The 21,921-nt window shown below is 44.2% G+C and overlaps 2 protein-coding genes across 5 annotated transcripts in view; one reads left to right on the plus strand and one right to left on the minus strand.

Annotated features, from left to right (window-relative positions):
- SEMA5B (semaphorin 5B) overlaps positions 1-6,603 on the plus strand; it is a 273,579-nt gene extending 266,976 nt beyond the window's left edge. For 2 of the 3 annotated variants that reach the window (XM_071746654.1, XM_071746655.1), the window contains exon 23: positions 279-6,603. In XM_071746654.1, coding sequence (XP_071602755.1) covers positions 279-434 — 156 coding nt within the window. In that variant the 3' untranslated portion in view covers positions 435-6,603. The remainder of the gene's footprint in view (positions 1-278) is intronic. The other variant, XM_071746656.1, reaches the window with a different exon arrangement.
- Positions 1-21,921, minus strand: part of SLC49A4 (solute carrier family 49 member 4) — a 118,753-nt gene that overhangs the window by 38,797 nt on the left and 58,035 nt on the right. Inside the window, exon 9 of one of the 2 annotated variants that reach the window (XR_011726475.1) lies at positions 18,944-19,358. Coding sequence is in view for 1 of the 2 variants with exons in the window: in XM_071746664.1 (XP_071602765.1) it covers positions 19,243-19,358 (116 nt within the window). In the remaining variant the exon portion in view is untranslated. Of the gene's footprint in view, positions 1-12,435; positions 19,359-21,921 lie in introns of those variants that run through there. The other variant, XM_071746664.1, reaches the window with a different exon arrangement.

Raw genomic sequence — 21,921 nt, forward strand, 5'->3', positions numbered from 1 at the left:
GAGACCCCCGGTCCCTGGAGAAGGCTCTGGGTTCTGGCCCTAGCAGTAGCTGAGCACAGGTCCACTGAAGGAAACCTGTCAGGAGCTGTGGTCCCCTGCAGAGTGTCCCCACAGGGGGTCCCATGAACCCTCTTGCTCTCCCAGCTGGAGGGAAGGCGGTGGTGGCTGCAGCTGAGACCGTGATGGAGAAGGCAGGTGAGAGGGAGGTGTCTGCAGGTAGATAAGAGTAATTATGTCTCACCAGTACCACGCCTGTCATCTCCTCTTCTCTTTTACAGACACTTAACAAGAACAATTTGATACCAGATGACAGGAGCAACTTCTACCCATTGCAGCAAACCAATGTGTACACGACAACTTACTATCCCAGTACACTGAATAAATATGACTACAGGCCTGAGGCCTCCCCTGGAAGGACCTTTACCAACAGCTGATGATGGACAGATCCTACAGGACTGGATCACTTCCTACATGTTTTGGTTTTTTTTAAATTGATTTTATGGACCAAATACTGGCCCAGCCTATAGATGTAAATATTGTACAGTAGGGTCTTTTTTTTTTTTTTTTCCTTTGTTTAATTGTAATTCTTGTAAACAGCACATCTCCTTACAAGGACAAAAATGCATACGGACCATTCTGCAGAGCTTTTGTGGATATTTGGCTGGAGATGGCTCTTACTACTGCAACTGTTTACGGCTGGAAGATCAACGCTGCCCTCCAAGGCCAACAGTGTCAAGGAGGTGTCTGTGTGTTGGGCTTGGTGGCCACCAAGTAGCAGCACATGAAACACAGGTGGACTCCAAGCAAGGCAAGAGGTGGCCTTCTGGGGCAGGGCAGTCAGTCTGGTGAGGAGCATCCTTCCTGAGACAGGATAGCAATGGTGCACTGGATGACACTCAGCACATGAGCCAGGCCGAGAGAGACTCCATCGTGCCAACAACTTGAAGAATGTTATCTTTTTCTTTTCTTTTTTGTTTTGTTTTGTTTTTTATTATTTTTGATATTTTTTTATGTTTCTGGGAAAAAGAAAAAAAAAAAAAAGTAACTTTCTAGGGCAGTGCTCCCTGTATCTTCAACAGAATCTTTTCATATTACAGGAAATACTTTCCGCAGTGTTCTTTGGTAATATGCAATTCAACTGGTGAGAAAACAACACACAAACAAAGTGCATTACCCAGAGAAGCTTTCCAGAATGTTTCCAGTCTTAATTAAAAGAAAATTATACAGGCAGTGAGACATTGAGCAAAGTAAATGTAGGAATAGCATCAGAGATACGAACTTGGAGTGCTTAAAAAACAAAGATGTTTATAGCACTGGAAAAAAAAGATGTGATGATTGCCACACAATCTTTTTTCTTTTTTTTCCTCCTTTTTTCTGTTTTGTTTTTTTTTTCTGAAACAGCATTAACTCTTTTTATTCTAACTTTGATCCTGATTGCATCTGCCAGGAAAGGCAACTTTAGAGGCCACGTTCTTCTTGTGGGAAATCGCCATGCTTTGGGCTCATTTTTCCTCTTATTTTATTGTTGGTTTTTAGTTCATATACTTTCAAAGAATGAATAATTCTGACTTTGCAGGGGAGGGTATTTTTGTAAGCAATGTTTCCATAGTATGACATGACCCAGAAAGTCTGCTGCACATTCTTATAGTGTCTTCCAGTCAGTACTCTAGGAAATAGTAACACAGCTGAGTAATGTGCTTTGTTTGGCAATATTTCTATAATTTTTCTGAACAAAAACAACCCAACAAATGCTGCAGCTATTGACGTAAATTGGGGCGGTAGCATTATTAATCAGTATATCCAGCCTTGAAATGTAAATTTGTGTATGTGTGTGACTGTGTCTATAAGAACTGTGTTAGTCTGCTGCAGAAGCCATGTTGTCTACAACCAGATGTTTGTCTGACATAATTGTTTGGCAAAAAGGAAACTTATTGCTGGTGCTTAATGTACAATTACATCTAATGTGTTAGCAACGTGAACAAGTCCACCACTGTTATCATTCAGTGTTTCTAAATATTTATAATGAACTCCTGATGCTAAGGATTTTAGAATGTCACAATACTGAGCATGAGATAAAAGTACACCCCGCGTCGCGCATGAGCTCCGGGCGGTCCCCAGTTTGGCTTTGTTGTCTGCATCTTACTGGAGCTTGGCCCTTGACTCAGCCGTGTTCCCAGCAGCCCCCTTTGTCTTTGTTTTATTCCAGAGTTTGCTGTAAGCTGACCACGGATGGTTTTCTCAGTGCTGTTCCTTTGCAGTTGTTTGTCTGGGCTGTGTGCTCAGCTCTGTCAGGTAGGCAGCCAGTCGGACATGGAGAGAGACTGCAGTGCTCGTGACAAGTGTCTTGCTTTTCCTGTGAGGAAAAGCCAACATGGCTCTGTAAGCCTGTGCTGCAGGGGCTTGACCAGAAGGCAAGGGTAAAGTAGCCTCCCATTTTTTAAATTACTTTGTTCGACTTCAGTTTGCAGTGATTGAAAGCTGTAGGAATCTTTTTAATCAAGTGGGGTCATTAGCACTGCCACGAGGATGCCTTAGGATCAGTGGTTCCCATCGTTTTCCAGCTGCTGTTCTTCTCATTTAGCAGCTCATCCAGCTCCTGCTCTGGTCTCACTGGGTGAACAGAGGGAGAGAGAGGTGCCCTTAAATAGATGTACTCACATTTGCAGCTGCAGGGCCAAGGGCTGATGCAGACTTTGCAGCTCTGTCTGAAGCAACCTGCTGCAACCCTCCATGCAGGCACAGCAGCCCAGGGGCCTTAACCCCACCTGGCAGTGTGGCCATGGCAAGGGCAGCACCACCAGGGAACCAGGAGAGCATTGGTACCAGTACCAGTGCCTGCAGAGGGGCTCTTCCCAGGCCCCTAAGCCCCACGTGAGGCTTGATGCCTTTGTGCCTCCTGTGGTAATGAGTTCACCCCGTCTCACTGATTTTCAGCAACACTGAAAATCCTCACTTTGTAGTAGTTGTAACAAGTATGTAGCCCAGAGGTTGAAAATTATTAGACTATCAGGGTGGGATTTCCCAGCTTTAATTTGTGTGAATCAAAAGAAAACATTGGCTCCCAAGATCACTCGAGGCATTGTAAAATTAAAGCCATCTCCAAGCTTCTGTTTCAGAAGATTCCCTGTATTGACTCATTATGCAATTACACATTCTGCACGTGGAAAGGCTGCAGGTGGATTTGGGGGGTGATGTGAGTCAAAACTTGCAATTTAATTTTTTTATATTTCCTTTCTTCCCCCCTCCCTACTTTAACATTTTTTCATTTTCAGCTTCACAGAATAACATGATGCAAACTGATTTATTTTTTTTCCCCCAATGTGCCACATAGCAGCTGAAATTATTTAAATGTTCAGCTCACCAAGATAGGTCATTAGTGCCATTGTGCTCAGGAGGTGGATATTTTGTAGGCTATTGGAGGGCAGATGCTTCAAGGGTGGTGTGTGTGGTTATAGTTTCATCAAGACATTCCTTCTTTCCAGCCATCCAAATGGATTCAGCCCTTTCTCATATAATTGGCAATCACAGCAAGGGTCTGTAGACTCCGTTCGAGCAGAAAGTAGCAGCCAGGAGAGAGCAAGAGCAAGCGAAGGGAAGAAATAAGAACGTTTATTACTCAATTAATGTTTGCATGAGAGTGCAGTTCTTTAAGGACAATGTTAATGTGGTGTGAGGGGTGCATTTTCAATGAGCTCTGTAATGCGTGGCAGGTTAATGACACTGTGTACAGTCATATTCTTGCAATCCAGGTAATTTGGCAGCTTGATTGCCAGGTCTGTAATACCCGTGGCAGCCTGAATTGCTTCTGCAGATGGATGTTAAACTTGCTAAAATTACATATTCCTAAGGCCATCTTACAGTACACTGGCAATTTAGTTTGGGAGCACTGAGTTCCAAAATACTCGTCTTGCTGTATTTTTATTTGTTTTTCTTTCACTTCTAAGGCAGGAGAGGGGAAATCTGGGCAGTTCCTGTGTTGGTCTGGAGACACGGGTTCTCTGCAGCCCCATTGGACAGGAGTCAGGTATCCAGTGTGTAAAATACGGTGGAACTCTTACAGCCATGTGTGGGATGGAAGCACCTTTAATTGGGCCATTCTTCCATCTTTTTCCATGGAAGTGGCTGCCTTGCTCCCCTCAGAAGGTGTGTGTGCATTTTGGCCTTCCCCAGGCTGTGTTGTGCCATTGCTGTTGGGCTTTATGTGCTCAGCTGTCACCCAGCAGAAGTGACTTGAGCAGCTCCCTGGCAGCCAAACCACTTGGTGACCACACCACAGCACAAGAGGTGCTGTGGCTCTGAAGGTGCACGAGAATGTTCAGGGCATGAGCCAGGGCTGCTTTTACTTACATGAACTGTCCAGACACTAGAGGAGAAGAAGAATACCTATTGTCTTGCCACCACTGTTCCTAATGCCTTATGTCCCAAAAATGAGGTGGTTGGTTTGAAATCAGCAGAGGGTAGGAATGGAGGCCACGTCTGCTGCAGAACATTTGATGCCTCCAGTGTTGAGCTGATGTGAAGCCTACCTGGAGAGGAAATTGCTGTCCACTGAGATTGATTTATTCTTTGTACCAAATGTAGTGGGGGGAGAGTTATATATATATAAATATATATATATATATATATAAATGTAAATGTAAAGTTTGTGTAACAACTTACTCTTTTTTGGTTTTTTTTTGTAATAGTGTATACATCTATCAGTGGATAGATACAGTATATATTTATAATATATACACACACAATATATATATTTAGCAAAATGCCTGCAGAGGAAACTTAGAACAAGAAAGGCAGTGCTGGTATTCGAATTCCACAGGAACAAAGTGAAGAAAAAAGCATGTAAAAAACTAGTATCCTTTCAGTTAGGTTTAGAAAACCACTTTTGAGGTAAATGAAATATAATTTTTTAATTGAAAAGAAAATTGATTTTTCTAGTTAGAAGTGCTGATTCTCCCTTATATCATTCTGGTTAAGAATGATTAAGAAAATGATTCTTGTTATATTTTTCTGAATAAGCCTCCCAAATCTCTCATGTGTATCACTCTATTGTTTTTGTAATTATAAGGAGGAAGTAATTATGCAAAGAAAATTAAAATAGCAAGTAGGAGTAACAAATATTGTACCATTAGAGGAAAAGACATAATCTATTAGACCATGAAAAATGTCATCTTCCATGTTAAAGAAGTTAGCAACTGCTTTCTGAGTTACTGATTGGCATCATCAGCCTCAGCCTTGCCTTGTAGTCGCACTAGGAGGTTTTGTTACAAAATTTAAGGAAGAGAAATTCCACAAACTTGTGGCTTTTGATTTTCAGAGGGGTCCAAAAAAGCCACCAGGCCATGGGAGGCAACACCTGGTGCCCTGGGTATCTCCAGAGCTTCCAGCATCAGTGGCCAAGGCTCTGCACCTACTCCTCACCCTGTCTCTCCCACAAGCCAGGCTGGGCAGGGCACAGCAGCCCTTGGAGCCATCTGGCATCACAGAGAAATACCCAGTGAACTGGGCAGGAAGGATTTGATCTTTTTTTTTTTTTTTTTCAGCAGATCACTTTAAAGCCCTGGTGATGAAGGCCCAGACTCACATAGGTGAATGTTCCCCTTAAGCTGGTTAGGAGAAGACTTCAGGTGGCTTCAAAACCAAATTTGGGGTAGGTGAGCAACTCCACAAATTTTGGTGTTGCCTGATGGCCAGAGCCTTCAAAACTGGACAGCTTGTTCCTTGTGGAGCTTATCCAGTCTCAGCTGTTCAGTCTAAAAATTACTCCTTTGGGCCCACTGGGAAATTTCAGTGTCTGTGTTAGTCCAGGCTGGACAAAACCAGCAACCTACTGGTTAGATAGCCACAAATATCCAACATGAGTTTGGATCTTTAACTTGATTTTTTTTTCTGTTCTGCCTCCATCTTCAGGTGCAGATTTCCCCCTGATATTCAAGAGGGTTCAGGGCTGTAAGAGCAGCACAGATGCCACCTGTGATTTGGTTTTAAAACAACTCTGATTGTGAAAAGTATTAACCCTGCACTCTGGTTCTGCATCCTCTGTGAGCAGGGCTCTGTACATTCGGGTGCCATGGAGTCAAGCAGAGGTCAGCATGGAAGGGCCATTAATAACTGAAGGAAAAAAAGTTTTTAGTGCCAAAATGTCAAACAACATAAACACCAGCCAGCTGCATGATGGTGTGGTTTCCATCCACACACCCCTCCTTAGATAGCAGCCCAACCTGTGTGCAGTTAATGAGGAGCATTCCCACAGAGGAAGGGTTTAGGGAGGATGAATGGTATGTGAAATGCAGGTGGTGGGATTTAGCTTGCAGTTGAGGTGGGAGAGTGGCAGATGCAATACTGGATCTTGGAGACCAGGGAAGTCATGATGCAAACACAGAATGCTTGCCCCAAAATAGCAAAACCTGGAAAGTATTATTGGACTCTGTTGTGAAGGCACATCACCCTTCCTATGCAATTGAACTTGATGGTACTTTAGTATAAAGGTGACCTAGACTGTAATCACTGCCTTTAGACACTGTGAATTTTTTTTGGGTACTCTGTATTTTTATATATTGTACAATGTAAAGAATAATTCAGAAATAAAAGAGACCAACCTCGCAAGCCTGTGAGTTATTTCCCCTCCGTGGCTGATGGGTGCCAAGGCTCTGAGCAAAGCGAAGGAGTTTCCTGCTGATACTGGGGCCAAAGGCAATGCAAAATTCACTCAGCCACTTGTGTGGGGATGGGGAACTGCAGTCCGTGTCCTTCCTCCCTGGTTGTTCTCTGGCTGCATCCTGAGGCCCCTGTTTGGAATTATATTTGTTGTGAGTTACAGAGCATGGGGTTAGAAAATTGTGTTCCTGAGTATAACACCCAAGCCCATTGCTGCCATTCAACTCCCCTCCCACACAGCCTGACTGGTGGAGTACAGCTCCACACCAGACTCTGGGTGCATTTGCAAAATGGTGTTTCTGAGCAAGGTGCACAAGGAGGTAAGATCAAACCTGTCTGGAATTCAGGGTGCCAAATCCACGTCCAGTTCAGCAGCACACGCCTCACCTCTGCTCCCCGGCTCTCTGCACGTGACACCAACTCTCCAAGGACACAGCTGCTCACTGTGCCAAGGAGATTGACTGCTGCAAAATACCCTCATCTTCTGCAGAGCCTTCCAGGTGTACAGTGAATGTGCACTGCTGCTCCTTCCCAAGCCCTACACGTTGATGTGAAAAGTTATAAAAGGCTGAGGGACACGTTTTGATTGAAGGATGATCGTAGCCTCGTCTTGAAGAACATTATAGCTCTTGTTGCATTTATTAATCAAAGTAAAGACCATGAAAAGTGACAGTCAGGAACATTTTAGTTTATGTTCTGATACAGCTCAAGACTTATATTGAGGTTTCATCCAGAAGATTACACCATAATGTCATAAAAAATAGATTGGATTACTAATAACCTGAAACATGCTACACCTGCATTCATAATACTTTAATCCTACTAAATCATAAGCTATCATTTGGGTGTTTTCATGTTCTCAAGTGTGCATACAGGAATTTCTTTTCAATACAGACCATTAAAAAGTAATTGAGAGGCACAAGATCAGTAAAAACAAACTTGCTGTGAATAAGGTGGAATTTTTTTTCCCGGTTAGTTTGCATGATGACACAAAGAGGCCATTTCTGATTGGTTTTGTTTTGCATCAAGACATCTCTGCGCACAATTAGAGCAAAAGTATCACATTGGAACCTATTTCCAATTTCCTTAAAATCTGTCTACCACAACACAATTTTTTTCTAGCTGATAGTTTGATTCCTTAACATAACAGTTTCACTTTCAGCTCCAGTGCATTTTCCTTTCTCACCTTCACCATACATCTCACCTATGCCCTTTTTTCCTTTTTAATTCTTAAATACGTGTCATAAAAAGTGAAAACTTCACCTTGGAGGTTCCCCATATTTTATTAAGCCCAAGCTTAATAAAATTAAGCCCAAGCCATATTTTATTAAGCCCAAGCCTCAGGGCTGCTGGCCCTGGGCACCCACAGCTCTGCTCTGCCCAGCACTCCCAGCACTCAAGCCCTGGCTCTGATTCCTGCTTTTCCCATTTTGCTGGGATGTAGGAGCCCGGGTGGCCGTGCTGGGCATGGGGACAGTCCCCAGGCTCAGGGAAAGTCTCTGGGTCAGTCTAAGTCATCTCTGATCAGCTTGGCACAGAGGAATTGGCACAGAGGAAGCTCCTCCTCGCCGTGCACAAGAATCAACAACACTTTTTCCCACACAAGCAGAGTTTTCCATGGCTTCTCGTGTTTTTTGTCCCTTGAGCACATAGCTGAGAGACCTCACCAAGCACACAGCTCAGTCATTGAAAGCTTTGGAGAGTCATTAAAATGCTGTTTTGCTAACAGCTGGGATGCATTTTTGACATGGTTTGGTTTACTCTTCCCTAAAAAAAAAAAAAAGCCACTCCCGGGGTTGTCATTGCACTTGCTGTTTAAAAGGTTGACTTTCAAATTAGCCAAGAAGGCAGCAAAGTTCAGCAAGGCCCAAGCCTGTTTCCAAAAGAAAAAAAAAAAAAAAAAAAGAAACCACAATCCCACCCCCAGCCCATCCTTTGAGGTAAGGGCAGACAATAAATTCATTACACTGTCAGGAGTGTTGACAACAACCAGGCTATGAGGGTAAGTCCATGTCCCAGGTCAGTCCCTCCCAGACTGTCTTTGGTCAGATTTGTACCCTTCAATCTGCAAACGATTTCCCCAACTTAACCCTTTTCCTCTGGAGAAAGGACTGACTCACGCTAAGGTAATTTTCATTGCAGATAAAAATATGATGCTGATTCAGTGAGGCTGATGAGGCTGGGTAGACTCCCACCTTTTCCTGCTTTCTGTGTATTTTTTTGTTGGGACTGACCCTACAGTGACCACTTCATTGCATCAACTCAAGGGGGTGTAAGATTTCTCATTTGAAAACTCTAAAGATGACAAGGAAATGCTGGCATGCAGTGCTGGGACCCCAGCCACATCCACCCCTCACCTCCACAGTCTGTCTCTCCAGTGCACATGGAAGATGCAACTCATTGGATCCTTGCACCTACATAAGCAGGTCTGGCAGCCAGCAAACACTTTAAGCTGCTTCAGGACATGGGAAGGAGTTGTTTCCTCATGGAAAAGCTGTGCTGTGCACTCTCATGCTTCAAAACAAGTTTTTTCAAATTTTCAAGGTCAAGCTTCACAGTTTAAGAACCAGTAACTACCTGGATGCAAAATGGAGTCCTGGTTTTCAGTAACTCTCAAAGTGTGGTGATTCCCAGACCTGGGGTTGGCATCAACCGTGGCGAATGGCAACAGGCTGCTGAGGTTTGATCTATCTCACCTTGCTGTGCTCCTTCATTTTTAAACCTCCCATAGTCATTTTCTTACTGTCTTGGAAATAATGGAGCCAGCAATGGATTGTTCCTCTCCCAAGCACAGGGTAATGAACAGTCATCAGAAACATTTGATGTTTCCATGATGTGAAGCATCAATGGCCACAGAGAAAACTGTACCCATTTTTGCAGTACTTAATTTACTGTCACGAGCAAACGATCCGTGTGAGAGCACTGATACACTGTTATTTACCCTGGCAGGAACCACATTATTGTTTTCTGTTTTCACATTTCTTAGCAACAACGTTTTTTTTGTTCATAGGTTTCTTCACGGGAGCTTGGCTGAAATTATTTTTATGTTGTGCCTGATTTCCATGCTGACTTCCATCAGCCTGCCCGGGAGCAGGAGCTTTGCTTCCTGCCTGAGAGCCTCCTGCCCGGGAATGCTAGAGCAGGAGCTCCTCTGGTGCTGAAGAACCGAACCTTCCCGCCCTGTGCGGGCTGCAGCTTGGGCCCTGGCAGTCCCTGCCTTGTTGGGTGCTGTTGCAGCCAAGAACGGTCCGGAATCAATAGGCAGGATCTGAGCTTTGAGCATCAGCTCTGTGTGCCAGCCTGGAGACCCAACAGTCCTGCACCAGCCAAGAGAAAATCCTCTTTAGGCACCACTTGAGTGTGCAGTGCAGGACAAGCTGCAATGGCTTAGACAAGATGAAGACCTAGTCTGAAAAACTCAAAAAGGTGGTTTGTGCTTTTCCCTCTTCAGTGGCAGTTGAAGTTTTTTCCTCTGGAAAAGTTCCTGATGAAGTTGGGATGTTTCAATACACACTGTGCTGCTCACCTGCTCACCACAAACCCTTCAGAGTCACCCTTTCTTTTGCCCACCAGAGATGCTCTTGCAGCATCAAAACTCAACCAGAGAGTTGCATTCATAATCCTGACCCTTGGCTCTGCAATCCAAAGGAGGTTTAGGACAGACTCAGGGAAGATTTGGGACATGGTGGGGTCAGTTTGTTGGCTGCTGGTGTCTCCTCTCCTGCTCTCACCCTCTCCTGGCTCCCCCAGGTCCCATCAGGTGCCATTTCCTTGTGTGCTGCCCATGGGGAGATTTGCATCCCCTGCCTTGTAGTGCCTGACCCGGGTACTTACCATGCCTGTAGGTCTGTGGCCGAGCAGACAGATGGACAGACAGATGGATGGACAGGCTAACTCCAGGGAAGGCTCCAGCCCATCACGGTGCCACCGACAGAGCCTTGGGATCTGTCTGCAGATACAGAGCAGAGCAGAAAACTCCTCAAAAGAGAGTGCTGAAAAGCCCCTGGATGAGCTGGGGCTGCCACTGGGTTTTGCTTCCATGCTTGTTTGGCTCTCAAAGGGTTAAGGTGTTTTTTGTAGCCCTTACCCAAGGGTGACTTCACTGGGCGACTTGGCTGTGCAGGAGAGGAGAGAGTGTGGCTCCTGGCAGCTTGTGTCAGCAGTCCTGGCATCGTGCACCTGCTGGGGCTTCCCCTCTGCCTGCTCAAACCCAAGCTGTAGCAAAAAAACCCACAAAACAAAACAAAACAAAACAAAAAAACCTCAAACAAACAAAACCCAAAAAAAACCCCCAAACAAACAAAAAACCCAACCCCACACAAATAAAAACCAAAAAAGGAAAACAAAATCCCCTGGTTGCAAATTTGTGTTCATGTGGTGGTGGGTGCAGGGTGCACCAGTGGCACGTGTCAGGTAAAGGTTAATGCTGGGGTCCCTGACACAACTGCCCAGTTCCAGCCAAACCCACTCCCCTAGAGCAGGTGAAGCACCACAGCCTCTTGGCCCTTCTGGCATCCTCGACAGGAGAGCAGAGGCAGCCCCACCACCACCGGGTGCTGCTGCTGCTCCTCCCCAACACCAGCATCCCCCAGCACTGGGCCAGGGCTGCTGGAACACCCATTCCTGGCATCTACAAGCAGCCCTGACCTTGTCAGCAGCTGCTTCTGGTCCTACAGCCATCAGACACAAGGTGTGTGTGAGTGGCTCCCCAACATCTGAACACATCTGGGCACCACACCAAGTGCCTGCACCCAGCCCAGCTGCTCCCACGGGACCTCTCTGCCCATGTGCAGTTCCAATCTGGAGAGGAAGCCACCAGTGAGCAACCAACGAGGACGTGACAACAGAAAAAGAACAAAAAATGTTATTTAGATGCCAGGGAGATGCCTGGTTTCAACAACAGGAAAGAGAATAGAGACCAGGTTAAAAAAAGTCTCTTCGATAAAGGATGAGCATAGAGGGTTCATCAACACAGAGAACTATGGCAGGGATCTGAGAGGGGGGATGGATCAGCTCCCGTGGCCCCGAGGACAGAGATTTCTGTAACACCACAAAGATAAATACAACCAGGAATTGTATGGCCAGCAGAGCCTGGAGCTCCCATATATAGCCTGGAAAGAGACTGTTGCTAAGAATAGTGGGGCCCAGATATTCCACGATATGAGAGCTGACAGATTTCTTCCCAGCACTAATGGGACGTGAGGCTATTTTAATCTTACCCTGGTAAGCAGTCAGGGTGTTACTGAGCAGCTGGTCCTGGAAAATAAACATGGATCAGGAGACCTTGGGTTGAGTCTGTTTCAATTAAACGCAGAATAAACACCAGGAAGGTTATTATGAAGGGTCTTCTTCCCAGAAGCACCAACAGAGATCTTATCAACAGGAACCAGCAAGATGAGATGGCAGGACAAGGCCTGCAGCATCCTGAGCTAAGAGCCCCAGTGAGGTGGGATGTGAAGTCAGAGCAGGGAGAGCGTGGTGGGACAGTGGGGCTGCCACTGCCACCAGAGCCTTCCCCTCCCTCAGTCCCCCTCCTCTTGCTGGGGGCTCCTCTGCCCCAGCCCCTGCTCTGGCAGCAGTGCCCTCAAACCATGCTGAAAGTGATGGAAATTTTTCAGGTGGCTCAGCTGGGCCTTGGGTGAGGCTACATTCATTTAGACTTAGCAACCTCTGTTTTGTTGCAGTATCTGCAGTGCCTTTCAGCAATATTGTAACAGAAATAAACTGTTCCCCCGTATTATTATTATTTTTTTTTAATTAATGAACAGCGATGGCAGCACATCTGAGTAACCTCTTTAATGTGCAACAACCAGTAGGTAAAGTAACACTCACTCCATGGTCAGATTCCAGTTTCAAAAAGAAATGACACGGCAGATGTGTTACATTGATAAGTAGATAGCAGTTTCAACATTATTTTCTTAAAAATAAAAATACATCACATCAGAATATCGCATACAAAAAGTAGAATTTGCCCCAAAATAAAATTCTATCAAATCACTTAAAAAATTACAAAAGTAAAATGCATACAAACTCCAGTAAAATTGAACAGTCTTACAGGTTGAGGATAGTTTCTAAAGATGCTCTTCAACATGTAAAACCCTTTTCTTTTTCTGTGTCTACACACAGTTCAAAAAACCCCAACTGTTAGGTGCATCACATAATGAAAAGCTGATTTTTCATCTTACAAAGTTCTTGTTTCTAAAATGCACAGTGGAAGACCTTAAACTTGGTAAAGGGGATAAAGAGAGAAAGATTTTAACCCAGTAAGTGTTGTAGGCAGAGCAAAGATCTGTATCTGGCCAATACTCTGCTGTCCAGTGGGACAGTAGCAGGGGTCACCCACACATGGGGGTGTTCTGAGGCTCTGCTGGGCTTGTTCAGCCCAGGTGCTGGGTGGGAGCAGAAGGCCCAGGGCAGGCAGGGGTCAGGGCCTGGGAACCCAACCTTTGGGTTTGCACCGTGGCTTTGATTGCACATCCAGGGTGTGCAGGGAGAGCTGGACACAGCCCAGGGGCATCACACCAACCCCCGACTGCCCCGTGCAGAACAGTTCTCTGAGCATCCCTTCCCTAAGCAACCATTGCCCACCAGTTACAGTCACCTATCCCACTGGGAAGGGTTCTGCAGTGCACACAGTCTGTGCCTCATTGATGCCACTGACTGAAGTCTCAAGGACATTTCCCAGGCCCTGTCCCCCACAGGATCCCAAAGCACTTCCCAGCCCTGACCACAGTGTGTGGAGGAGGTACATGGAGTGTCCCCTCCCCCAGCCCAGCCAGTGCCTGGGCTCTGGCTGCCCATCCCAGCATCACACAAGCCTGCACATCCCCTTGCAGAAGGGAAACATGGGGTAAAACTCTTTTGACTTTTACAGATAGATGGACTGAGGTTGAAGAAACGGCCTGAGCCTAAAGGGAAAAGATTCCCGTTAAAAAAAAAAAAAAAAAAAAAAAAAAAAGATTTGTGCTTAGTATTTTCTTCATGTAGCCATACAAATCAAGCCCAACAAGTCTGTACAGGTTGAACAAGTGGAGAAATTGCAATGGGAAGCTAGTGGGGAGAGGGACCATGGAAGGAGAAGGTGTTACTGGACACACCAGGTCCCACCTGCTTTCCCTGTCACACCTAAGAAAACCACTGCCTCTACACTGCCCCAGCAACAGCTGCTCCTGCAGCACAAATGGTGTCACAAACATCAAACAACAGTCACAGCCTCATCCTGGAGGAAGAAAAAATGATATCCTGCTTAAATTGGGCCATCAAAGACATCCCTTCTGTGCAAATAACCCAACTGCCCACCAGCATCACACCTTCTGGGCATCCTGCCCATAGAGGTTCCCTTCCCTCTGCCCCCATCCCTGTGTCCCCAGCTCAAGGCACCCGTGGTGCTGTGATGCTGAGGGGTTGAGCAGGAGGGGGGGTTGAGGCTGCAAGAGCATCTCTGTGCTCAGGGTGGCTTCCAATTGCTCCAAACACATTGTGATCCTGAGTGAAAGGCAGGAGCCAGCACATCTGTGCAAATATTTGTTTTCCCTCGTCACAACTTTGGACTGAGTTACATTTCTTCCTCTATTTATCAGTTTCGTTTGTCTTTAAACACCAGCTGCAAAAATCATAAGCAGACTGAATCCTCTTCTGACTTCCCTGGGGCAGCTGCCTGCTCTGGGCAAATCCCCTTTGCCATCTGAAAGGACACTGCTGGAGCAGGCTGGACTGGTGCTCCCGTGTGGATGCTGTCACCTCCCAGGCACAGCGTGGGGTGCCCAGGGGCTGCCCCTCCAGCAGGGAGCCAGCGGCCACCAGGCTTTTCCCCCAGCACCCGCTCCCTTCCTGCTCCCAGCCCTGATGCCAGGAAGCACATCCCGGACCCAGGGAAGGTGATGAAGTTCTGGTTCCTTTTGGCAGGGGCAGCACCCCCCTCCTGTGACTCTCATGCATCCCCCAGCCCTCCCCACACACCCTCAGCCCCACACCAGGGGCTTGGGCAACCCCGAGAGCTTCAGCACCAACATCAAACACAGATTGATACCAAATACAAACAGGGGCTGCCTCACAAGCACAGCACCTGTCCTGACAAATCACTCCAGTGATCCAAACTTAGTCTGCAATAATACCCCAAACCACTAATGAAACATAAAAATCCATTTGTCACAGATAATTATTAATATTTGCCAGTGACCCAAGAGAAGAAAAGAAGATGAAAATTTAAAAGCCGGCTGTCACAGCATTACAGGACAGTCACAGCCATGTGAAAACTCCTGTTCACATTTCAGTCAATCCTCACAATTAAATAGCATTTCTCTTTCTCCTCACAGCCAACATATGCACAGCAATCAATTCAGCTTGTTTAGATTACAGTGTAAGGCTACGCAGTCACTTGTTAAGTTTACTGTAGAACAAGCCAGGCATTAGCATCCCTGTCATCACAAAATTTCCAATTTTACATGGATTTGATGAACTCAATGAAGTATTTCACTGTTGAAATGCCTTCTGAAACCCCTGTCCATCAGCCTGGCACTCCCTGGAGTCACGAGTACAAACACTGACACAGGCTGAGCATTTCCAACCCTCTCCAAGAGTAAAGACATCCTGCTCCCATTCACCAGCTCCAGCAGATGGTTGGGAAGAACTCCCTGATGCTGAACCTGATTCCCTACCAAGAGTAGTGCCTGCTAGCTTAGCTTCTATAGCTGTGCAAGCTAAAACTACAAGTTTCAGACAAATTATGGTCTGCTTATAACAGACTATCTGCTCACATGTGCAAAACCCTTTATGGTCTACACTTTTTCTTCCAGCTTGCACGATTTTCCAAAAAACCACTATTTTTATGCATATTAAGTAGAAGGCCAGCCAGCCCATCCCCCTAAAATTGGCCAGAGAGCACAGAATCTCCTCTCTGTAACTCCTGCACAGACTCCACACCACGAGGGCAGGAGGCCACCAGGAAGGCAAAGGAATCAAAAAGAAATTAATGCAGTGAAGAGAGGCAGCACCTACATCTACTAACCCTGAGCTTCCTCATTAGCAGCATGAAAGCCAGCACAGCTCCAGAGCTCACAAGAAGAAAACCTTCTCAGAGGAGCAGCCCATCCTTAAAATGAAGAGAGTCATCACTACAAAGTGTCCTTCCTAGCATCTTCTATATAAACCATAGCACAGCCATTGGTATTTTAGGGGCCTCTGCACTGCTGGGTAAAGAAAATGCTCCCCAGGGTCGTGGACTTACGGGGCCATGAAGAGAAGCAAATATTCCAACTTCCCAAGGCACCTTCCTCTGCTTGCAAGTCAAAGGCCAGGCAGCAGCCATCGTCAGCTACTCAGCAGCAGTGCAAGGTAATGCCTTATTTAGATAAAAAAAACATTGTTGCTGACTCAGAAGTTACAGAGACTTAGAACTTTAGCTAATTAATAAGAGAAATATTAAGTGTTTTGAGCCTGTTCTGCACTACTGCTAATTGTATCAGCATTGCTCAGAGCTCTCCCTATGGTCTCAGACTCAAACTTCTACTAAAGTGCAGTTATCCTGACAGCTCAGACCCTGAGTAAATCCAAAGGTGGATTTAGTGATAACCCATATCCAAAAAAATATTCCCACAGCTTTAGCAGGGTTACTGGCATGAAAAGGACTGTTCTTCCAGAGAAGGATGCTGCTGCTAGGCACAGAGGATAAAATATTTTTCAGAGATCTCAGCAAGCACATTTGCAACCCCCACCTCCATCCCGAGCCAGACTTGCAAATCTAATAACATCCTAACAGGCTGAACATGGTGTGTGTGGAATGCAGCAGCATCCTGAGCAACTCCAAGTAATTTGGGAGTGACCCTTGGGTTTCCACCCAGGCAAGTTTCCATCAGGCTTGCTGGGAACTCTGGCTGAGGTTTGGCTGAGAGCAGTGACCCCCAGCCCCCCTGCAGGCCCCCAGCAGAGCCCTCTGCACCCTCCGGGCTGGAGAACGTCCCCACTTTGGTGCAGAGGCATCGAGGGCCATAATTATGACCCCACACTTGAGTGCCCAAGACAGAGACAGAAACTTTTACCAAGGCATCCAAGCTCAGGAGAGCAGTGAGCAATGCACACTGATTCAGAAAAACAATCAAATGGGTTTTAAACAAGATGTTGACTCCTCTCCCCTGACAGTAGGGAGCGTCTGCATCTGACAGCACTGACAAATATTTTGAATTGTTTTATGCTTTCTGGAGCAGAGGCAGAATAGGTTTTAGACTGAATATTGCCTGAAGTGCTTCTCCATCTTAAAACAGTCAGGGCAGAAAAAAGATTAGAAATCTCTGTCACTCAGGAAAGTGCCTGAACTATGCAGTTTTAATCCTAATACAGCTACAGTAAAATGCAGAAGCAGAGCTGTGAAGAGCCATCTGAGCTTGCAATTCTGCCATGACAATGCAACTCCAATCAGACTCTTGGCAAGCAATCCTTGGTTTCAGAAGACAATAGGTAGCAGCAGCTACTGGATACTGAAACTATTACAGACACTAAAACACAGTAAAAAGCTGCTGGACAGCTAATACCATTCCTCTGAAAAACAGTAAGAGGATGATGCCAGCAGTTGGGAATGTGCTGGTTAGATTGATTTCATTATCCCAGTGCAGGTTAGCTCCATCATCTGCAAAGAGCCTGCTTCGAGACAGAAAAGATCATTTAGTAGCTGGTACAGTCAATGAGCTAAGTCAATTTTCTGTTACTACATTAAATACATCCATTGCTCTGAAAACATAAAAGCAGAGAACAGCTTGTTTTATTTTACTGCACAGATACACTCCTGAGTTGAAGGTATTGGTGGCACATTCCCTCTGCAAAAGGAGAGCAGACAGAATGAACAGATCCATGCCTGAAAGGCAGAGCTCAGTCCAGGGCTCATTGGGGTGAGCTCGCAGCCTTGATGTCACCCCAGGGCAGCAGAGCAGAGCCCTGCACAAGAACAAGGGGCATCAGAGCCAGACTTCTACAGAGGCAGAACCCTGCACAACAGCCTCCTCTGACATGTGCACACATCCTCTGTGATAAAATTGCTACAGTAGGAAATCACTCATTCCCTGAAAGAAACTCATGTCACTGGCAGCATCTGTAAGGGTCTCCACACATGGCAGCGACTGGTTCAGTTACCAACAGAGCATAACACCATCCAGAGACATGATTACTTAAAATAAACCTATGTAAACACATACTTTTGTCTAACTTATATATAAAAGGCATATATATAAGTTTTATTTGTGTATACATAGATATAAATACACACACACACAAACACACAGCCCTAATACAAAGCACACACGCAAGGAAATGCTGCGATGCTGAACTGAAATCTAGATATATAATTAAGGAATTATTAGCAGGTTTAAAATCATTAAAAAACTATTCAAAGTGTCTTTAATATTTATGTTCAAGTAAGGGCCAGAATGACCACAAATTAGTACTGATAAAAAGAGCTGGCATTATATTTCCCATATCATGCCAAAACTCATGAGTTATTTCTCATGGCCATTTCACCATCAGGGCACCTCATTAACTGGAAATACATTTTTTGAGGAAACACTGATTTAAAAGACTTGGGTTAACAGTGTTGTTTAGGCACCCTCAATCATAAATTAATCCTAAAAACCACACACAACTCAAGAGTATCAGAGGAGAACTAGTAGGACTCAGACATCCATACCCACAGTAGTCAGTGGCACAAACAGGTCTTCACAGTAAAAATGGCAGTACTGGAGATGGGGGATGAGAAGGTGACACAGTGGTGGCCTTTAAAACAGTAACATTTACCAAGAGTGACCCTCCAGTAAACTTCTGAGATGTCACAGATGCTCTGTATTCAGGAGATCCAGAGCCATGGTGGTATTTCAGAGGTGACTGGGTGCCAGGTGGGATTCAGTGGCAGCTAAAGCTATTGTTACAAGTGCTCCAGTGATAACAAACACCTCTAACAACACTGCAAGGACTGTTTGGGAAATCCAGCATGGCTAAAAACCCTGGTACCAGCGTCTTGTATCAGAAATTACTTTATTACAATGTAAATGTAGTGTACAAGCACCAAATTCATTTAGCTTAACTTTTTAATGGACATTTATTATGTAAGTGACTAGTGATTTGAAAAACAGATCTTTAAAAGAAAAAGATTATTTTTTTTTTCCTTTTATCTTTTTTTTTTCTTCCCCTTTTGTTGTGATTATTTCCTATTTCTATTCTGATAGAAGACTCCGAAGATTACTGGTACCCCAGTGGGTATAAACCTTGAGTCAGTACACACACACACACACACATACAACATACACACACACAACTGTACACCTCACTGCTACATCAACAGCCTTTTAAATAGAGCCCCAGCCCTGGCAGTGGGACCTGTACATCATATATTTTCTCTTTGTGCATTTCGGCATCATTAGCACTGCTCAAGCTCCACATTTGTCACAAATCAAGGTGGTCTTGAGCGTAAGAACAGCCTGTCCCTCACCCTCTCGAATAAAGCCACAAAAAAAGTCTTGTAGGTTTTTGTTTTCCTGCTGTTCAGCTGTGGAAATCCAGGCAGATGTGACTCCCAGTCTCTTCCAACCCCTCACCAGTCTGGTGTCATCACACTGAGACAACGACGTCGAGATAGAGTCTGTCGTAGGACTCGCGGAAGCAGAGGATGAGGAGCAGGCTGAGCAGACACGACCCTGGCAGGCACCAGTTGAACCAGGAAAACTCTGTAAAGCAGAAATCAGACCCAACCTCAGAGTTACTGAACACACCCTCTCTTTACAGTGATCAAAACTTTGGTTGCTGGTGGGGTTGGAGGGAATCGCTGTGTTCTGAACAAAACCCTGACAGCTCTCGTCAATTAACACGGGGTGTGAGACATCTCCATGGACACCTTATATATAAATAAAATCTTATTTACATACAAACACATATATATAACCAATGCCTCCAGCTAATGTTAATCCTCTTTATTCAACTTGTCAATGGAAAAAACTTCAGGGGGGGGGGGGAATACAAATCCATCATGGCTAATAGAGAATTAACCACTTCTGAAGACTCTACTCATTAGTTCTTTGATTTCTATGGATTGAAAACTAAAACAAATTAAAAGTGTAAAAAGAAGCAGGATTTGATTTTCAGTCAAACCTGCTACATGGTTTGAGGGAAAACCAATTCTTCAAAAGAAACTTGGGAGTAGTACGATCAATTCTATTTAAAAGTAGTGGCACAAATAGCTCCTCTGAAGCCTCTTTTTAGCTCTTAGATATAATGTACTGCTCTTAAAAGCCTGCCTGCTGTTCCACACTCAAGAAATCCTATGGTCTGATATTCCCTACTAATTAGCAGCTTTATTCAGTGGGTTTTTTTAAACAAGTGCACTACGCTTTCACTTTTTTAAATCTGTCAATTTACTGAACAGTAATCTTACCAGAGATGTTTTACTACTTCTTTATTTTTATTATTTATTTATTCTTAAAGAACCCAAACCCTACCTCAAAGTCTGACTTAATCAAAATCAAAACTTTGGTGCTGTTACTTTTTTAGATCTCTTAATTTATATTGTTAAAAAAGCAAAATTCATATTACACAGTGCAAAAGATATGTTAGTAAGCCTAAAATACAAACCTCCCCAAACCAATAACCTTCAGCAACACCTCTCATCCACAAAAAACCCTTGAAGATTTGTTTCAGCAGTAAACCTATTAAAACAGTACTAAAATTTTCCTAGGCTTGGAGAAGACCGTGCTATGTGATGTTAGAAGTCAACAGGTAAATGCTCTACTATTATTTTCTTTATGAAACAATAATCTTGCTTAATTGGATTAAATAAATTTTAACCCAAATACCTTAAAAGACCAAATTTAACTTGTGAATCTTTCATGTCTTTCATAATCCAGAAGTTGTGGTAGCAGTGGCAATGCATGCTAACAAATTAAACTAAAGGTTGATTTTATTTTGGTTTTCCCTTGGAATTCCCTGTAGAAAAGGCAAAGGGAACCACATCCAGAGGCAGCTCTGGGTCCCAGGCCACAGCCCTAGCTCAACGTTAGGAAGGTTTACATCTCCACTGTACTAACTGGACCAAAATCTTTAATGCACTGGGAAGTTTCCAGGGTTTGCTTCTGTCACAGCCTTTGCAGCATCAGAGTGGGAAGAAAAAAAAAAAAAAGAGAGAAATTGTAACTAAAGCAACTGGAAGATTATTTGGCCTAAAAAGCAAGAGGAAGGAACAGGAGGAATTTGACTAAGTTCTAGTCTATCTGTAATCTTCTTAAATGCCATTAGATGATGTATTTGAATCAAATGAAAGACAACTGCTTAAGATCACTATCTAGCTTCTAAAGGATTTTTAAATCAAAGGAGCCAATAGCACCCACTGGCACTGATTCCCCCCAGTGACCATGTGCACTCCTGAACTTTCGACTGTTTGTGAAGCTGCATCATGGAGAATGGATTGTCCTAAGAACCAATTACTTTTAATTTTTTTTTCCTTTGAAGAAATAGGGAAAATATTCCAAGTGTATGGATATACTAATTTCAGGTTTATTCTTACCTGCATTTACTGATGCTTGCTGGGGAAAGACATACTAGAGACGAAAAATGGCCCCAAACAGCCTATTTATAAGGGAATGAGTTCACTTTATCCTAATTCTTCAGTCAGAAGTGAGACACTATCCCCAGCCTCAATAATTAAGTAATTCCAAACACTGTATTGTTATTCTGAAAAAATTCTCAGGACAGTCTACATAATCTTTTCATCTCGGGTGTAAACTTGGAAATAATAGTATATGTGGACAGAGTTCACATCACTTAATATCAATCATAAAAGAATTCTTTTAAATGTAAAGATTGAACATCATGCCACCTGAGGCTCATAGGGATAGCATTCAGATTTTACAGTGATGCAGTTCAATATCAGTGTCAATGAAAAAATTAATTTCTCTCAGTTTGTGTTCACAGACAGCAATTTAAAACAGAATTGTCAACCTGCCTGTGATTTCCTGACAAAAATGAACACAAACCATGCTGGAAACTTCTCCCAGGCTGTAACCTTCATAATTTCAAGCACAATTTATTCTGAAATTTGTCAGTCTCCTGGTTATAAAACACACTGCCTTAAGAAGTGCACACATTCTTGATCATACATAAAAGCTCAGTTTCTAATGCTTTCAAAGCAAAAGAAAAATACTGCTTTACAAATCTTTCATCACAAATCAAACAACAACCAAATACAAATCATCTGCATCTTTGAAAACCATTACTAAAGACACCTTTCCTTTGAAAGCA

Source organism: Heliangelus exortis, chromosome 6 (genome assembly GCF_036169615.1).
Source record: "Heliangelus exortis chromosome 6, bHelExo1.hap1, whole genome shotgun sequence".
NCBI classification, from domain to species: domain Eukaryota; kingdom Metazoa; phylum Chordata; class Aves; order Apodiformes; family Trochilidae; genus Heliangelus; species Heliangelus exortis.